This window comes from Lemur catta, chromosome 1, assembly GCF_020740605.2.
Source record: "Lemur catta isolate mLemCat1 chromosome 1, mLemCat1.pri, whole genome shotgun sequence".
NCBI lineage: Eukaryota > Metazoa > Chordata > Mammalia > Primates > Lemuridae > Lemur > Lemur catta.
In genome coordinates, this window is record NC_059128.1 from 230419613 (window position 1) to 230439347 (window position 19735).

The window sequence follows — 19735 nt, forward strand, 5'->3', positions numbered from 1 at the left end:
TTATACAATTAGTTTTCTTTTAGTGTAATTAAAAGTAATTATACTTTACCTTCATTTCTTCATGTAGATCTAAGTTCTTAACCTATGTTATATTCTTTATGCCTGAAGAACGTCCTTTAACATTTCTTGTAGGGAGATCTGCTGGCAGTGAATTCCCTGTTTTTATTTGTCTGGGAATCTCTATTTCTCCTTCACTTTTGAAGGATATAGAATTCTGGGTTGACAGGCCTTTTTTTTTTTTTTTTTTCCAACATTCTAAAGACATTATTGTCTTCTTGCTTTCTTGCTTGCCTGGTTTCTGACAAAAAGTCTGCTATAATTCTTATCTTTGTTACTTTGTAAGTGTCTATTCTGCTCAGACTGCCATAACAAAATACCATAAACTAGGTGGCTTAATAACTCAAATTTGTTTTCTCATACTTCTGAAGGCCGAAGACTCCAAGATCAGGGTGCAAACATGGTTGGGTTTTGGTTAGGGCTCTTGGCTTGCAGACAGGCACCTTCTTACTATGTCCTCACATAACCTTTCTTTGGTGCTTGTGTATGAAGAGGAGGGGGCTCTCTGATACCTCTTTTTATAAGGACATCAATCCTATTCAATAAGGGCACTACCTTTAGGACCTCATTTAATCTTAATTACTTCCTTAGTGGCCTCATGTCTAAATACAACCACATCAGGGTTTGAGGCTTCAGCATATGAATCTGGGGGGGACACAGGCATTCAGTCCATGGACAGTAGGTAACATAGGTCTCCCGCTGCCCCCACCCAGCTACCTTCAAGACTTTGTCTTTGGTTTTTAACAGTTTGAATATGATATATCTAGGTATGGTTAGTTGGTTGGTTGGTTGATCTTGCTTCAGTGGTCTTAAGTTTCTTGGATATATGGTTTTGTGTTTTGTCACTAATTTTGGAATATGTTTACCCATTATTTCTAAATATTTCACCTGCGCTATTCTTTTTCTTCTCCTTCTGGGATTCTACTTATGCCCGTGTTACATCGTTTCATGTTGCCCGAAAGCTTTTGGACGCGCTATTGTGTTTTTCACTCTTTTCTTTTGCCTTTCGGCTTGTGTAATGTCTGTTGCTTTACCCTGAAGTTACCTGATTCTTTCCTCAGCTGTTTCTTCTAGAGATAATCCTGTTGAAGTCCCTCTTTATTTCTGTTACATGTTTTTTATTTTTAGCATTTTTATTTTGAATCTTTTTTATAGTTTCCATGTCTCTGCTAAAATTGCCTATCTGATCTGGAATGATGTCTACTTTTTCCATTAGAGCCTCTAACATTGTTATTATAAGTTATTTAATCTTCTCTCTCTGATAATTCCAACATCTCTGTCATATCTGAATCTTGTTCTGATGATTGATTGCTTTATCTTTTCAGGCTGTGTTTATTTCTTATCATATGGTATGGCTTTTTTGTGTTGCTGTTGAAAGCTAGATATGTTGTTCAGGGCAATAGAAACTGAGATAAACAGGCCTGGAGTGTGGAGATTTATGTTAATCTAGCCAGGAATTGGGCTATGTTTCAAGTTTGTTACTGCTGTGGTTACCGCTATTGAGGTTTGTTGTTCCTGTGGGCACCGGGCTTTGGATCTTCCCCGGAGAGAATCTGTCTCTTACAGTTCTCCCAGCTATAATCCACTCTTATTATTGGACATTTGTATAAGTGTGGTGATAGGGTCCAAGGGGCAGCATTCTCTGTTCTGACTAAGTCTTAGTCTTTGGAGCACACAGCACTGGGCTCTCATAAGAATTTTTTTCCTGCTCTAAAGGTAGAGCATTTTTGCCCTCCCCCTTTCCCTTCTTTCAGCTGCAGAGAATACCCACCACTGTCTCAGCCTGTGATCTTAAAGCCCTTCCCTCTGGAGCATAAGGCTCCCCCCTCTCTTAGGTGAGAAAGGGAGGACTTGTCTGGGAAGAGTTCCCTGCGTGCCCTTCTCCCAGCCGCATGGTGCTACTGCACATGAAGCCTTTTGTTTCCTAAGGGAGGATGCTCTGGACAGATTTTACAGTTACTGCTTTTCCTTTCCCCAGCCAAAACCATGGTGAGAACTTTCTCTGTATTCTCCCTGATCCTCTCTTTGAAACCCTAGTAGGGTTCCTAGAGGAAAAGCTTACAAAACGGTGGGAATTACCCCCACGACTGTGATCCCCAGGAGCTCCACCCTGCTCTTGCTGGCCCACTCTCAGCCTCCAGCAATTCACCAAAATTTCTAGTTTAATTGTCTTGGTGGCTTGTGGCTCGGGTAACTAAATGCTTGGGTCATGTGCCTTCCTGAATTTGGGGATAGCTTCAGGTCTCTGATCAGTTCACAAAAAGTCATTAATGTGCTGTCTGTCCAGCTTTTTTCTTGTTGGAAGCAGACTCTTTATGCAGATCAAGAATGATGAAAAATACATTACTTCCAAGAGATTGTTTTATTTCTCTCATTATACCAAACCCCAAACTTTTCTTTTTAGAAACATTCGTCCATAGCAATGGACAAAAAGATTTTGTTACATAGTCTAGTTTCCATTTAGTTAGTCAACTGTAGCTATCTAAATTGAGATAGATGCATTTATAGACTGGCTGTGCTTGAGCCTTCTTTAAGAGCAGCTTTAGATCTAAAATGCACATAGCAGTTGTCTCCTTTTCCTTCTGGGCAAAGATGCTCTGCACATTGTGCTTCTCCACCCAGTTTATCTTGTAATCTTACTCCTTTTGATGCACCATATTCTGCCAGGCAATTCTTTACTTCCTTATATGCTTTATATAGCCATTCCCAATAAATAACCTCCCAGGCCATAACAATGTTATTCCTCTGGACGTGATAATGGCGCTTCCAAACCAGTGCCTACGGCGATGTCTCTGAATCAGCTGCATCTTAGATGTGTGTGATCAAAGTCTGCTTTACCTCTTCTAGTTGAGCAGTTTTTTGCTCACTGACTTTACCAAAAAATTGTCCAACCTCTGTGTAATTTTCTAATTACATAGATGAGCAACCCCACTGTTAATGTCATAGAGAAGGCCTCTGGGGCAAATTACATGTATTTCTTTGGACAGAAAATATAAGATAAGCCCAGTTATGTGTATGTAGGGTCCTACTCCTTTATCCTAAAGGAACAGGAAGAATTCCTCAGGAAAAGGCCCTTGACAAACTTGTCTTCTCTATTCAGGAAGAGATGGTACAGGGGCAAGACATGGCTACAGTTTAGTGTCCCTGTGACCCAGGCGGAGAACCTGGAGGAGCTGTCAGGTGCAGCAGTAAGATGGCCACTCAGGGGTTTCATTCAGTGACCTTCTGAAAATAAAGATCTGACCTCCTTTTAACATCCCATTGCTATATTTTTTTAATTAAATGCTTATACTTACCGGGTAGTAACTTTTGTGGCTGTATAAATATGCTTTTGATTGATGGATAGTTGAAGTTTGTGGTTGGAAAGGTAATTTTATCAGAGAAGATGAGGCAAGATTTGAAGCCTTCCATAATTGATTAACAAGCATATTTGCCCATTGAACAGATATCTCTAAAGCTTCTACTATGTGTTAACCATTGTTCTAAGTGTTAGAATAAAGCATTGAAGGACCCAGACAGCAGCCCTGCCCTCAGAAAGCTTATATGCTAGTTGGGGCAAAAGATATGTTAATAAAAGAAGTAGGGAGGGAAAGGTATACTGGGAAAGAAGGATGGGAAAGACCTCTCTGAAGAGGTGGTATTTGAGCTGCTGCATGCTGAGGAGGCCTCTGCAGTATCCTCCTGTCCCTGCAATGTACGGACATGTTAAATGTGAGATGCCTATTAGACATCCAAATGAACATATCAAGTATGTGGTTGGATCTGTAAGCCTGAATAATAGACTGTAGTAAGGAATCTGGAAGTCAAAAACATGTCAATGTTTTTAGTGCTCTGGAAGAAGCTGAGATCAACTTGGGATACTGGATAGAGAAGAGATGAGAGTCCTTGACCAAGTCCTAAAGGATACGAATAATTATTCAGGGGACTGTAGGACCTAGTAAGGTATTAGGACAACAGCGGAGTTTACAATCAAAACACTGAGAGAAAAAAGTACTTCTGTTAGGGGAGAAGGGGTGTTGGAGAACCCAGCTAAATGCTACCAAGTTCAATTAAAAGCACAGACAAGTGACTCTTAGACTTGGGACCCTGGAGACATTCATGACCTAGTCAAGAGTGCTTTTAGTGGTGTGCTGGGAAGGGAGCCTCATTCCAGAGGAGAAAATAGGTGAGGAAATAGATACTGAGAGTACAGATGGAGTCACATGGGTTCAAAGAAGGATGTTTTAGTTGGTGATTTTTTTTTTGTTTTGTTCGTTTTTTTAAAGATGGGAGATACAAGCATATGTTGGCATACTGATGGAATGCCCCCAGCAATGAGAGAGAAATGCACGACACAAGAGAGCAAAGGGTATAAATTACAAGAGTAGGTAACCAGGAATACATTCTGAAGCAGATGGAAGGCAGACAGTTTGGGGGCAGTGTCCCCTGCCCTGTACTTTCCTTAACGTAGCTGTAACTCCTGATCTTTCTCTCAAAGCACAGTGGCTGATAAAGATGCACATTTAAATGAGTCTTATTTTTTGAATGTCATTTGTAATTATGTAAAACATAATTTAAGTCAGAAACCCAGATTTTGTATCCCTTTTTAGCCTAAGTGAACTATGTGCTCTATGAAACCCTGGCTGCATATATCCCCAATATAAGTGCTGTCTCAAAACAGCATCATATGTCATCCTCACAGCAGATCATGCATACAGGTGCTATTATAGATATTTTATACAAAAGGGAATGGGAAATGTGGTGATAGTGATGAAATACAACCAGTTCTATTGAGGAATCCTTAATTGAGGGAGGAATTAAATCACTGTGTAAGAATACAAAATTCTGACTCAAACAGAACTCTTAATAAATGTTTTTCTTTATAATTTTCCATGGAAACGTAGATTTTTTAAAAGTCTGAAGATAATTTTTTGGGAAGCCCAGAACATAGCCATAGAGTTATAATTCTGGGAGGACAGTTACACCATGACTTATATGCACATGTGAACAGGTTCTTTTGGCCGAGCTTGAGGGCTTTTCCAAAGAGTTATTGTCTGGGGTAGATTTCCGTCTGCAAGTTGCAGCTGCTGCCTTTATGCCACAGGGACATTTCAGTGGATGCGGAAATGGTCAGTTTCTCTGTTTTCCTTTTCACTTAACCCTCGGCTTCCTGTTACTACTCATGAGAAAATTGTTGTCAATAATTTCTTTTTCTGGCTGTTGCATTCGCAAGTATCTCAAGTTCCTGAAGTAATGATTATAAAGTTTATTTGGGTTTACTACTTTAGAGAATATGGACATTTCATTTTTAGGAATTTGTACAGAAATAGGTAGTTTGCATAGGAAGATCAGAGCAATTCTCCCTTCCATATTAGCGATATCCCAGTGCTGTCTCTGTAATGTTTTCCTCACAGGAGGCTCAGGCACATTAGCTTTTCAGAACCAGACAATTCACTACTGCCCTTTTCCTGACAAGAAATTATGGGGAGCAAAGAAAAATAAGCTTAAATTAAATGTTTTTGCATTTATACCACAAAGATGACAACTGTGAAGGCAGTCTGCAGTCTTTGTTGCTCTTGTATCTTTCACAGCAGGTGTCACTTGCCACCACTCGCCATTTTTAGGTAGTTTTTTTTTTCCTTTCTCACCTTTCTTATAGGCTAGTTTCATTAAAAGAGAAAAAAGAAATAATGATACCTGTAAGGTAGACCATTAAGTCTCTGTCATCTTTCTCAGGCACACTCCTCGGGATGCAGTTCTTCTTTGAGGGGCACGGGGTGTCTTTTCTCAGTGCACCGCCAAGGATAGTTAATCTTTCTCCTCCTCAGAGGGGGGAAAGGCTGCTTAATGATGATCAAATACTTTTATCTTGCCTCTCAACTTATTGTTCATCACTTAAAAAGAAAAACAGCTCAGTAGTAAGAATTTTTTTCTAGACTTTTAATGGAAGATCTTTACATCTGAATAGGGTTATTTATGTCTAATCTCCCGTAATTTAAATGAAGGGGCTGCATTGCTGGGTTTTTCATAAAGAGGAAAAAATCCTGATCACTCTCCTAAATCGATGTTTTACTTTTTAGTAACTTTGTGAGAGGTGAGTCATTTATGTGAACAATACTGAATAAACCCAAGAATATGCATATCCCTGATTCTTGAAGGATTCATGACCAACTTCTCCTAATCCTCTTAGCAGAACTGTTTCCTTTTCTTTTTTAATGTTCCAGAGCTCTGTTATCATGATTAACGTACTGTTTAGTAGTTACATGTTCAAATTAAATTCATTAGCTTTTTATTGAAATCAAACTCGTGAGCTATTTGGTCATGGCATTTTACTTCTTTATTTTTCCCAGAAAGAACTAGAGAAGCAGAAGAGAATTAAGAGGAACCAGCAGCTGGAAACAGTAGCCAAAGAACACTATAAAAAGGTCTTGCTAAGAAAAAAAGGTCTAGGGCCTTGGAAGAGATTGAGAATGCAAAGCAAGCAAAACATGCAGGTACAGTGTCACACTGTTACCCCCCAAAATTAGAAAATGGACTTTTCCAAATATGATAAATGCCCAATTAGGCTTTGGGGGAGTTTGGTGATTTAATGCCAAAAAGATAAATGAATTCAATGTCTATATTTATTTGTTTTGGATAAGAGTTTAGATTTGGGGCCAGGCACAGCAGCTCACACCTATAATCCTAGCACCCTGGGAGGCTGAGGCAGGAGGATCACTTGAGGTCAGTAGTTTGAGACCAGCCTGAGCAAGAGCAGGGCCCCATCTCTACTAAAAACAGAAAAAGTTAGCCAGGCATGGTGGTGCACACCTGTAGTCCCAGCTACTCAGGAGGCTGAGGCAGGAGGACTGCTTGAGCCCAGAAGCTGGAGGTTGCAGTAGCTAGATTGTGCCACTGTAGTCTAGTCAGGGCAAGCAGAGTGAGACTCTGTCTCAAAAAAAAAAAAAAATTCAGTCTTCTAAGGTAGAGAAAGACTTGTAATTGAACAGGTTGGAAAAATCTAGAGTACATTTTTGATTAGAGAGCTCCAAGGTAAGAAGAATAGAGGCTTCTCACAATTTTAGCAGAGTTTAAGAAAGAAAAATGTTATTACCGTAAGGTATGATTAGATTTCTGCTATGATAAAGTTGCATAACAAACACCTTCCAAATATCAGTGACTTACAACTCAAGTATTTATTTCTCATGCACATGTCTATGGACTAGTTGTATATTGGGCCTCGGTGTCCCCTGCAAGCCTCTCATTCTGGTTCTAGCAGCTACTCAGGGCATGTTTTTCACCTGGCAATTATCAGAGGTACAAAAGGCCAAAACAAATTATGTAAACCCATATGAAACTTCTGCTTATATCATGTCCACTAACATTCCACTGGGCAAAGCAAGTCAGAGGGCCAAGCTCAAGATCATCGAAGGGAGAAGGCAGCTCCATCCACTCCACAGAGAAGCACAGGGAAAGGATATGGGTGTAGAATTCTATTACAGGGAACAGTAATCCACTCTACCACACAGAGATATATGAAACCAAACACCATTGAAATTTATGTAATTTCCCTAACAAATTTATCCAGTGCGTAGAAAAGGGCATTCAACGAAATGATCAAGAAGTTCAAAACAGATCAAATGATAGCCTGTCTTTTGGCTCCCAGGCTGGGATGAATCAGGACAGGCCTAACTCTCAGGTGCCACAGAGACCTCCTGAGGTGGTCATTTTGGCCAATAAGTATGACTGCCGAGAGACTCATTTGTATCAGTCACATTCACAGTGCCAGATGTCTAGACAAGGCTTAGAAAAATGTGTGATAGTTTGGAGAGGACTAAGAGAGAAGGGTTTTCCCCTGTTGCCTCTTGAAAGAATACAACAGTACTTTTAAAAATCTATAAATTCTTGAGTTGTCTGTTTATTTTGATAGAATGATACTCTGAGCCTTTTAAAATTGGTAAGACATTAAAATATTCATGTTAGTTTTCTATCAAATGGCTTTGTGGTTTATTGATAATGTCTAAATTTCAATGCTAGCAACAGCTTATTCTACAAAACTAATTGAAAGTATTGGCATTTCCTCAATTAGACAGTGGTTAATAAGTACGTAATACAGAAAGGTTTCTTATGGGGTTGCCATCTAAGCTCCAGGAAAGCAAACTGAGAGTGCTGCCAGCCACCCACTGCAAAATTCAGTAGACATGAAGTGATGGCTTTAGAGGCTGTTTATTCCATTTCCATAACCAGCCAGTCACCTTGATCTTCAGGGAGTCAGCAATGAGAAGCCATGTATGATGTGAATCTATAACCTCCATATGATAGGGTCGTTAGAGCTTTTATGACATAAGCTGTATGTATCTTAAAATTATTCTTCTCTAGTAACTGCCTAAATGTGGTTTACAGCATTATCCACCAAGGTGATGTGTGTTTCTTTAAATTATATAACATTTAAGGAATAATTTCCTTCTCTCATTTAAAAAATTCTCTAGGTGGCAGAAGAACATCACTCTTTGGCCTTACAGAGGAAATGCCTGCTGACCTGGTTCCAGTATAGTCAGGCAAGTCTGGCTAGGAAGATGGCCCAGGCTGATCAATTTTATTCCCAAATATTGCTTAGGAGAGTCACCCAGAGCTGGCTACAGGTAAGGCCACAGGGAAAGGTGCTTTAAATACATCTGATTGGTCAATCCTATGAAAGAAAACTAAATGGAATCTAGAATTTCCGTGGTCATTATGTTTTTTCAAGAACAAAGGACTAGACAATCCTATTCATTGCTTTGAAATAAATTTAAAAATCTCAAATTGATTTTTTGTTAGTATAAAATCTTAAGCACGTTTCTTTTTGCACAGTGTGTGTATATAAACTATAACATACCATTACATCAGCTCTTGTTATTATACTCATTTCTTGTTTCTTGTCTCACAGTGCTCAAGTGATTTTATTAGAAACCTACCCCTTCAATCTTGCAACTGGTTCTGTTGTTATTTTTATAATACATTGCAGAGGATATTGTCTTGGCTGCTACGATATTCTTTCCTCTTTATTCCTCTAGTGTCCTTTGTTCCTGTTTTGTTTGTTTCAATTCTGTCTCATTTGTACTGTTTATTTGTTCTAATTCTTTGTCCACTGAAGATATTTGTCTCACTTCTATTCCTGTCCTCATCCCCAGCACCTGACTCATCTGGAGGAAGAAGTAAGAAAACTTTGTGTACATTTCCTTCAGAAGAAGATTTTCAGGGCCTGGTTTAACATGGCAAGGGAGGTAAAGATCGATTATCAGAGCAAGTGCAAGACTGCAGCAGAGCACAGCGACAGGTGAGGTTTTCAGCTCCAAGAAAATTCACTCTCTGACTTCACAATTGCTCAACAATGTATTCTGCTTCTGGAATGTGTCTGAAAAGATGGGTTGGAGGCTAGGAGAGCAGGGCACTCAGAGACACCGGGCAGGAGTGGGAGTCTCGGCTCACCCACTGAGTACATGAGTGAAGACAAGACAGTAAGCCCCCTGGGACTCCAGGGTCCCCATCTTTAAAATGAAGAGGAGGAAGAGGCCTGCCCTCTTTACCTCACAGGGACTGGCAAGAGAATAAAATGACGTCAAAGACGTGAAACACACTTAAGCAAATGTACTGTATTCTTTATTAGTCATACAGTTTCACTTTTTATGTTCAAATTCTTTCTGAACATTTATTGTGAAATATTATACAAATATGGAAAAGTGCTTAAATCATACAAATACAGCTTAATGAATTACTATAGACACCCATGTCACCAGCGAGGTGAAAACGTAAAACATTGCTGACCTCTGGCTCCTTCCCAATCACAGGTCTCTCCTAAAGATAAACTACTCTCCTGACATTTACAATGGACACCTCCCTCCTTTTCTTTTTACTTTTACCTCCTAAGCATGCAGCCTTCAGTGCTATAGTTTGGTTTTGCCTGGTTGGAACTTTATATATATGGAATCATTCTTAGGCTATATTAATATTTAAAATACAGCATGTCTCATTTAATCCAGTGTCTTTGGGAAATAAAGGTATTCCATATAAGTAAGTTCTAATTTTAAGCATTTTGAACAGAAATGTTCTTAATTTCATTATGCACTTCCTTTTGAGACTAAACAAATGATCTATCCTCTTTTGGTGTCATTCTTTATGAGCATCAGTTAATGCAGTGGGCATATTCAGTGATGCCTCCAGTTCTCAGACTGTTGTGTACATGTAGAAAAGTGCCCCTTTTCTCACTACCCTCAGATTCACTTTTGGTTGCTTTGTTTTCATTTGTGTATATGTGCGCACACGTGTGTGTGTGTGTGTGTCTGTCTGTTCCTTATAATTGTTTTCCCATCTTATTGCCACTAGGGTGCCCACCTCCACCAAAACCTGCTCATCTTTGTTTAATTTATAGTAACTGGAAATCAGTGGGCTGGGAAAACAGTTAAGTTGATTATAGTTTTGTCTAAAATAAATATGCAATAAGTGAAGTTATTCAGAGGGCTTCCCTTTGAATAAAATGCTTGCGCTCTAGAGTTTGAAGTTTAGGACTCAATATCTGTGTACTCTGGAGAAATAATTTAACGTTTTGAAGCCCCCCTGTTCCTCTTTTATAAAATGAGAATGACAACAGAACCCATCTTAAGGAGTTATTTTGAAGACAAAATGAGGTAACATAGTAACTCACTAAATGCACTGCTTAGCCCAAAATAATAACTAATTTTTTTTGGCTTAGTGTCTTTGGGAATGTGTTATTAAATGTCCTTTTTCTTTCTGTCTCTCAGCCACTGTATACAGGCTTAGAGATTCATTTGGGGCTTTCACACAAACCATCTTGTCTGTTTGCAGTGTAGTGGGGGTGGCAGACAGATGTCATGATTTCCATTTTCAGGCAAAGAAGCTACAAGTGGGTAGGTGAATTGCCTAAGATATGCAAATAACAAATGGCAGTTCCCTGGGCTCCAAACCAGGTTTTCTGACTCTAAAACACTGTCTTCCTGCTGCATCAGTATTTCTCCCCATTTTTCTAATTCACCCTTATTTGTAAACCATAAAATATAATAGTAAGATAGTGGTCCTATTTGGAGTTTGAAGTTATGAAATCAATACAGGAATCCATGCAGTCAGCAAGAAATAAATTCTCCGCCAGAATCTACTTGATATAAAAGCATTGTTGTGACTTCATCTCTTCCCACTCTGCTTCTTGTTTACCATGTTCCAGCCCCACTGGCCTCCTATAATGTTCTTCAGACAACAAAGCTCACTCATGCTTCAAAGCTTTCACATGACCTGATCTTCTCATCATGCAGCTCTCTGCTCAAATGTCACCTCCCTGACCACCCTAACTCCCTCACTGTCTATCCATTAACCTGCCCTATTTCCTCCTCAGCACTTACTTAAGGCTCTCTGTAAACTGTTTACATGTTTATTATCTGTCCCTTTCAATAGAGTGGAAGTGCCACATCTTGCTCAGTACTGTGTTCTCAGTGCGTGACAGTGCTTAGTACATAGGTTTGTAGTAAATATTTGGTAAATGAATGAATAGATGGATTTTATTGCAGGAGGACATAATATTTAAAGTCATAGGACCTTTAAAAGGAGCTTTAACATTAAAAAATTGATATTCAAAGTTATTACTCAATTTTATACAAATGAAATGACTCTAAAACATTGTCTTCTTGCTGTATAGAAGAGCTGTTGGTGAAAGGGAAGAAAGATGTCTGCTGATCTTAGGCCTGACCTTAGAAAGATGATTCCCACTAAGAATATGAAGTTTAATTTTATATATCTATATCGCTTCTACATAATTTTATAAATCTGGCATTTATAAATGGTGGGACTAACAGATGTTACCAGTCTCTTGTTATCAGCAGTTATTTTGCAGTACTGCAGACAGAGCTTGGTTATGCACTTGTCTTATTCTCAGCTGGATCAGTATTTCTGATATTGCTTATTGTTGTGGTTCTTAACCACAGTACCATCATGAAGTAGGTAGTAATGAAAATCACAGACCTGGACCCCAGAAAATGCACATATACACATCACGTACAACTTTACACAAAATGTCAAGCAGTTTGTGGACCCCAGGTTAAGTCACCCCTTATCTTGGTGACTTAAATCATATTTATTATACAATAGACCCACATTTAATTTATCAAGACATATTTGCCAAGCATAAAAAATACCTAATAACATAATGCCTGGCTCTCATGATTTGGCAGAAAGCATTTCAGAGAGATACATAACACATATGTACATACATACAGGTTTCTGGTTCCAGAATGGTGGTATAGAAGCAATCTGGCTTCACTCCCCATCACAGCAAACCCAAAACAAATATGTAGCACTGAGATTATCACCAGCAATATGCCAGGACGCAAATATGTGGATGAGACAGTTCCTGGGGCCACACAGAAGTAAAAAAAACTCTAAGCAGGCAGTAACAGAATCAGACTTCCATATCCACAGCACCCCAACCCCCAATCTGCCTAGCACAAAGTGCATGGAAAAACTTCCCCCAACTCATAGTTTCTACACTGGAAAAGTGAGATAAAGGTGGACAACCAGCTTCCCCATCATCTTGGGCTCCCTAGCAGGAGGCCTATCCCTGCCTCAACCTTAGGAAGCATCACAAGTGCCTGAAGGGAAAAATATCTCTAAGGACAGCCAGAGACAAAGTGGGGAGGCAGGACTACTATCCCTAGCCCTGAAAATTCTGCTGTGTAACTTAGCAAAGGAGATGCCAAATCATAGTGGCTGTTCAGCAGCACCACACTGTAGCAGGTTGATTCCACAGGTCCACTAGGCACAAACCCTAAGCCAGCCGTCCCACACTACTGGGATATCCTTTTGGGGATCTCTCCCGTTAGGGATGGGCAGCACTCTGTTTACTAGAGCCAAGGCAAACCTAGGCTTAAAGCACCATATAGTGCCCAAAAGTAGGCTGCGATCTGTTGGTGGGGAGAGGGGGAACAAAATAGGCAAATTACAAAGAATCTGTGAGCAAATATATCCAATAAAAAACAAGCCAGAGAGAGAAGACTAGAAGAAATAACCAACACTTCAATGCAAAGACATAGACATACATCCACAAGAAACAATATCAAACAGGGAACCATGACCTCCCCCAAAATACAAAGTAAGGAACCAGTGAATAACCCTAATGAAGCAGCAATATGTGAGCTCTCTGACAAAGAATTCAAAATAGCAGTTTTAATGAAACTTAGTGATCTCTAAGATAACATAGAAAAGCAATTCAGAAATTTATCAGAAATTTAAGAGATTAAAATAATTTTTAAATAAACAAATGTTGGAACTGAGAAGTACATCTGCTGAACTGAAAAATCATTAGACGCTCTCAATAGCAGACTAGATCAATCAGAGGAAAGATCAGCGATCTCAAAGAAGTTTACTTGAAAATACACGGAGGAGAAAAAAGAATGAAAAGGGAGAAAGATCACCTACAAGATAGAGACAATTACCTCGAAAGAACAAATTAGAACAATAAGAACAAAAGAATTATTGGTGTTCAAGAGGAAGTTGAGCAAGAACAAGGGGTAAAAAGCTTATTCGAACAAATAATAACAGAAAACTCTCCAAAACTTGAGACAGATATAAATATCCAGGTACAGGAAGGTCAGGGAACACCAGACTCAACCCAAATAAGACTACCCCCAGGCATGTAATAACAACACTGTCAAAGGTCAGGGACAAAGAGAGGATCCTAAAAGTAGCAAGAGAAAAGAAGCAAATGATATATAAAGGAGCTCTAACTCATCTGGCAACAGACTTTTCAAAGGAAACCATACAGTCCAGGAGCAGGTGAGACAACATTTTCAAAGTGCTGAAAGAAAAGAACTGCTATCCAAGAACACTGTATCCAACAAAGCTATCCTTCAAATATGAAGGGGAGATAAAAGTCTTTCCCAAACAAACAAAAGCTGAGAAAATTCACCACAACCTGATCCATCTTACAAGAAATGCTAAAGGGAGTTCTTCAATCTGAAAGAAAAGAAATGCCAACATGCAAACAGAAAATATATGAAGGTATAAAGCCCACTGGTAAAATTAAGTACATGGACAAACCCAGAATACTCTAATATTGTAATTGGTGGTGTACAATCCACTGATAACATTAGTATGAAGGCCCAAAGACAAATCTATCAAAAACGCTAATAGCTACAGCAACCTGTTAAGAGATAGTCAATATAAAAATATGTGTATTGAGACAACAAAAGGTCAAAAGTGTGGGGATGAAGTTGAAGTACAGAGGGTTTTTTTGTTTTCTCTTTGTTTCTATTTTTTGTGTGTGATCTAAGATAAGTTGTCACCCTCTTTAAAATAACTTATGTCTATAAGACGATTTTTGTAAGCCTCATGATAATCACAACCTATAGTACACTAAAAATAAAAGCAACAAATTAAAACATACTACCAGAGAAAATAACAACAAAGGAAGACTAAAAGAAAGGAAGAGTTACAAAATAACCAGAAAATAAGCAATAAAATGGCAGTAGTAAGTCCTTAATAACAGTGCATGTAAATGGACTCAATTCTCCAATTAAAAGACACATAGTGCCTGGATGGATAAAGAAACAAGATCCAACTATATGGTTCCTATAAGAAACCCACTTCACCTATAAAGACACATATAGACTGAAAGAGAAGGGATGGAAAAAGATATTCCATGAAAGTAGAAACCAAAAAGTAGGAGTAGCTATATATAGATAAAATAGACTACAAGTCAAAGACTATAAAAAGAAATAAAGAAGGCCACTATATAATGATAAAGGGGTCAGTTCAGCAAGAGTATATAACAATTATAAATACCTATACCAACACCAGAGCACCCAAGTATATAAAGCAAGCTTTAATAGATCTAAAGGGAGAGAGAGGCTGCAATACAGTAATTGTGGGGGACTTCAACATCCACTCTCAGTAATGGACAGATCATCCAGGCAGAAAATCAACAAAGAAACGTCAGAGTTAAACCACACACTAGACAAAATAGGTCTAACTGACAGTAACAGAACATTTCACCCAACTGATGCAGAATGCACATTCTTTTTCATTGGCACATGGAACATTCTCCAGAATAGACTACATCAAAGGCCGAAGAACAAGTCTCAACAAATTCAAAAAGTAGAAATCACATCTAGTATCTTTTCTGACCACAATGGAATAAAACTAGATATTAATAACAAGAGAAACCTCAGAAAATATACAAACAGAAGGAAATTAAACAACATGCTCCTGAACAACCAAGGGGTCAATGAAGAAATTAAGAAGGAAATTTTGGCCAGGCGCGGTGGCTCACACCTGTAATCCTAGCCCTCTGGGAGGCCGAGGCGGGTGGATCGTTTGAGCTCAGGAGTTCGAGACCAGCCTGAGCCAAGAGCGAGACCCCGTCTCTACTAAAATAGAAAGAAATTATATGGACAGCTAAAAATATATATAGAAAAAATTAGCCGGGCATGGTGGCGCCTGCCTATAGTCCCAGCTACTCGGGAGGCTGAGGCAGGACGATCACTTGAGCCCAGGAGTTTGAGGTTGCTGTGAGCTAGGCTGATGCCACAGCACTCTAGCCCTGGCAACAGAGTGAGACTCTGTCTCAAAAAAAAAAAAAAAAGAAGGAAATTTTAAAATTTCTTAAAACAAATGAAAATGGAAATACAACATACCAAAATCAGAGAGATATTGGCAAAAGCAGCCCTAAAAGAGAAATTTATAGCATAAGCACCTATATCAAAAAAGCTGAGGCCAGGCACAGTGGTTCACACCCGTAATCCTAGCACTTTGGAAGGCTGAAGAGGGAGGATTTCTTGAGGCCAGGGTTTAAAACCAGCCTGAGCAACATAGCAAGATCCTCCATCTCTATAAACATTTCTTTTACCAAAAATTAGATGTGCATGGTCCCAGCTACTCAGGATACTGAGATTAGAGGATGCCTTCAGCCCAGGAGGTCGAGGTTATAGAGAGGTAAGATCAGACCACTGTACTCCAGCCTGTGTGACAGAGTGAGACCTTGTCTCAAAAAAAAAAAAAAAATGGAAAGGCTTCAAATAAGCAACCTAATGATGTACCTCAAGGAACCAGAAAAGAACAAACTAAACATAAAATTACTAGAAGGAAAGCCATATTAATAATAAAGATAAAAGCAGAAATAAATGAAATTTAGACTAAAAAAATACAGAAAATCCATGAAACAAAAAGTTGGTTTTTTGAAAAGATAAGCAAAATCTAAGAAAAAAAGACCTAAAATCAGAAATGAAGACATAACAGCCGAGACCACAGAAATACAAAGAATCATTAGAGACTATTATGAATAACACTATATACCAACAAATTGGAAAACCTAGAAGAAATGGCTAAGTTACTGTACACATATAGCCTACCAGTATTGAACCATGAAGGAACAGAAAACCCCAACAAATCAATAACAAGTAATGAGATCAAAGCTGTGATAACTAAAGTCTTCCATCAAAGAAAAGTCCAGGACCTGATGACTTTACTGCTGAATTCTACCAAATATTTAAAGAAGAACTAATACCAACTTTACTCAAAATGTTCAAAAACATTGATGAAATTAAAGAGGAGGGAATACTTCCAAACTCATTCTATGAAGCCAGCATTACCCCAATACCAAAATCAGACACAAGGACACAACAAAAAAAGAAAACTACAGGCCAATATCACTGATGAACATAGATGTAGAAGTCCTCAACAAAATACCAGCAAACCAAATTCAACAACACATTGAATAAATTATTTACCACGATCAAGTGAGATTCATCCCAGGGATCCAAAGATGGTTCAACATATGCAAATCAATAAATATGATACATTACATTAATGGAGCCAAAAACAAAAACCATATTATTAACAGATGCCAAAAAAGCTGTCAATAAAATTCAACATCCTTTCACAATAAAAACCCTCAACAGTGCTCACTTCAGCAGCACATATACTAAAATTGGAACGATACAGAGAAGATTAGCATGGCCCCTACGCAAGGATGACACGCAAATTCGTGAAAAAAACCCTCAACAAACTGGGTATAGAAGGAACATACCTCAAAATAATAAAGGCCATATATGACAAACCCACAGTGAACATCATTGTGAATAGGGAACAATTAGCCTTTCCTGTAAGAGCTGGAGCAAGACAAGAATGCCCACTTTCACCACTTTTATTCAACATAATACTAGAAATCCTAGCCAGAGCAGTTAGTCAAGAGAAAAAAAAAAAGGAATCCAAATTTAAAAAGGAAGAAGCCAAATTAAGCCTTGTTCGCAGATGACATGATCTTATATTTAGAAAACCTAAAGACTCCACCAAAAAACTGTTAGAACTGATAAAGGAATTAAATAAAGTTGCAGGATACAAAATCAACATACAAAAATCAGTAGCATTTATAGATGCCAACAGAGAATAATCTGAAAAAGAAATCAAGAAAGCAATCCCATTTATAATAGCCACAAGAATATAAAATACCTTGGAATAAATTTTAACCAAAGAAGTGAAAGATCTATATAAGGAAAACTATAAAACATTGTTTAAAGAAATTGAAGAGGACACCAAAAAATGGAAAGCTATTCCATGCTCATGGACTGGAAGAATTAATATTGTTAAAATGATAATACTACCCAAAGCAATTTACAGATTCAGTGAAATCCTTATCAAAATACCAATGACATTCTTCACAGAAATAGAAAATATAATCCTAAAATTTATATGGAACCACAAAAGACTGTGAATAGCCAAAGTAATCCCAAGGAAAAAAAAACAAAAAATCAAAACTAGAGGTACAATACTATGTGACTTCAAAATATACTACAAAGCTCTGGTAATCAAATAAGCATGGTATTGGCATAACAGTAGACTCATAGACCAATGGAACAGAATAGAGAATCCAGATGTAAATCCATACACTTATAGCCAACTCATTTTCAACAAAGGCACTAAGGGCATGCAATGGGGAAAGCACAGTCTACTCAATAAGTGGTGCTGGCAATATTGGATATCCATATGCAGCAGAATGAAACTAGACCCCTGTATCTCACCATATACAAAAATCAAATCAAAATGGATTAAAGACTTAAATCTAAGACCTGAGACTATGAAACTACTTGAAGAAAACATTGGGGACACCTTCCAGGACATTGTCTAGTCAAAGTTTTTTTTTTGTGGAAGATCTCAAAAAGCATAGGCAACAAAAGCAAAAATAGACTAATGGGATTACATCAAGCTAAAAAGCTTCTGCACAGCAATGGAAACAATCAACAAAGTGAAGGGACAACCCACAGAATGAGAGAAAATAGTTGCAAATTATCCATCTGACAAGGGATTAATAACCAAAATATATAAGGAGCTTAAACAACTCAATAGCAAAACACCAAACAATCCAAATTAAAAATGGGCCAAATGAATAGACATTTCTCAAAAGAAGACATATAAATGACCAACAGATACATGAAAAAATGCTCAACATCACTAATTATCAGAGAAATGGAAATCAAAACCACAGTGAGATACCACCTCACACCAGTTAAAGTTGCTCTTATCCAAAAGAGAACAGCAGATGCTGATGAGTATGTAGAGAAAGGGGAATCCTCATACACTTTTGGTGAGGATGCACTCACTATGGAAAACACTATGGAAGTTCCTCAAAAAAAAAAAAACTAAAATTGGATGTACCATTTGCTCCAACAATTCCACTACTAGGTATATATCCAAAAGAACGGAAATTGGTATATCAAAGAGATATCTGCACTTCCATGTTTATTGCAGCACTATTCACCATAGCCAAAATACGGAATCAACCAAGGTGCCCAACAATGGATGAATGGATAAACAAAATGTAGTATATATACACAATAAAAAAAATAAAATCCTGTCATTTGCAGCAACATGGATGGAACTGGAGGTCATTAAATTAAGTGAAATAAGCTAAGCACAAAAAGACAAATATCCCATGTTCTCACTTATATGGGGGAGCTAACAATGGAGACCTCACGAAGATAGTATAATACACTGGTGATTGCCAGAGGCCAGGAAAGGTAGGGAGGAGAGGAAGATGAGGAGAGGTTGATTAATGGGTACAAATATACAGTTAGAAGAAATAAGACAGTGTTCTGTAGATCATTAGGGTGACTATTGTTAACAATTATCTATTACACATTTTAAAATATCTAGAAGAGAATAATTTGAATGTTCCTAGAATAAAGATAAATATTTAAGGTGATGAATATCCTAATTCCCCTAATTTGACCTTTACACATTATATGAATGTATGAAATTATCACATGTACCCCCAAAATATATACATATCAATAAAAAATAAATTATTTTAAAAAGATAGCTAGCTGTAGATAGACTAAATAAGTGCCAAACCAGTGATCATAATCATGTGTTTTCGGAGTTCAGAGCGAAGAAAGAAAAATGCAGGCAAGGATGATGGGGGGAAGACTTCCCCCAAAGGCAGAGCATTTCAATTAGGGTTGAACAGTAGAAGCTAAAATGTAGAAGTCAGAAAACCGTAGTGTAGCCAGAGGAGAGTTGATGTGAATAGCAGGGAAGAGTGGGAGACAGGGTCCATGGCTGGGAGTGGGCCATACAGCCAAGCACAGGAAGCTGTCAGTGGTGGACTGAATGGATAAAAGTAGAAAGTAATGAAGCAGTTCCACTCCCAGGAGACTTTTTTTTAAAACTAGTACCTCAACCAACA

General features: G+C 38.2%; 1 protein-coding gene and 1 non-coding gene across 3 annotated transcripts in view; both read left to right on the forward strand.

The window, feature by feature from the left end:
- CCDC191 (coiled-coil domain containing 191) overlaps window positions 1-19735 on the forward strand; it is a 96799-nt gene that overhangs the window by 74848 nt on the left and 2216 nt on the right. For both annotated transcript variants that reach the window (XM_045540241.1, XM_045540242.1), the window contains 3 exons: window positions 6387-6530; window positions 8505-8657; window positions 9186-9331. In XM_045540241.1, coding sequence (XP_045396197.1) covers window positions 6387-6530; window positions 8505-8657; window positions 9186-9331 — 443 coding nt within the window. The remainder of the gene's footprint in view (window positions 1-6386; window positions 6531-8504; window positions 8658-9185; window positions 9332-19735) is intronic.
- On the forward strand, window positions 16952-17058 carry LOC123631114. The gene has a single exon (XR_006732989.1). It is a non-coding gene; the product is annotated as a U6 spliceosomal RNA (small nuclear RNA).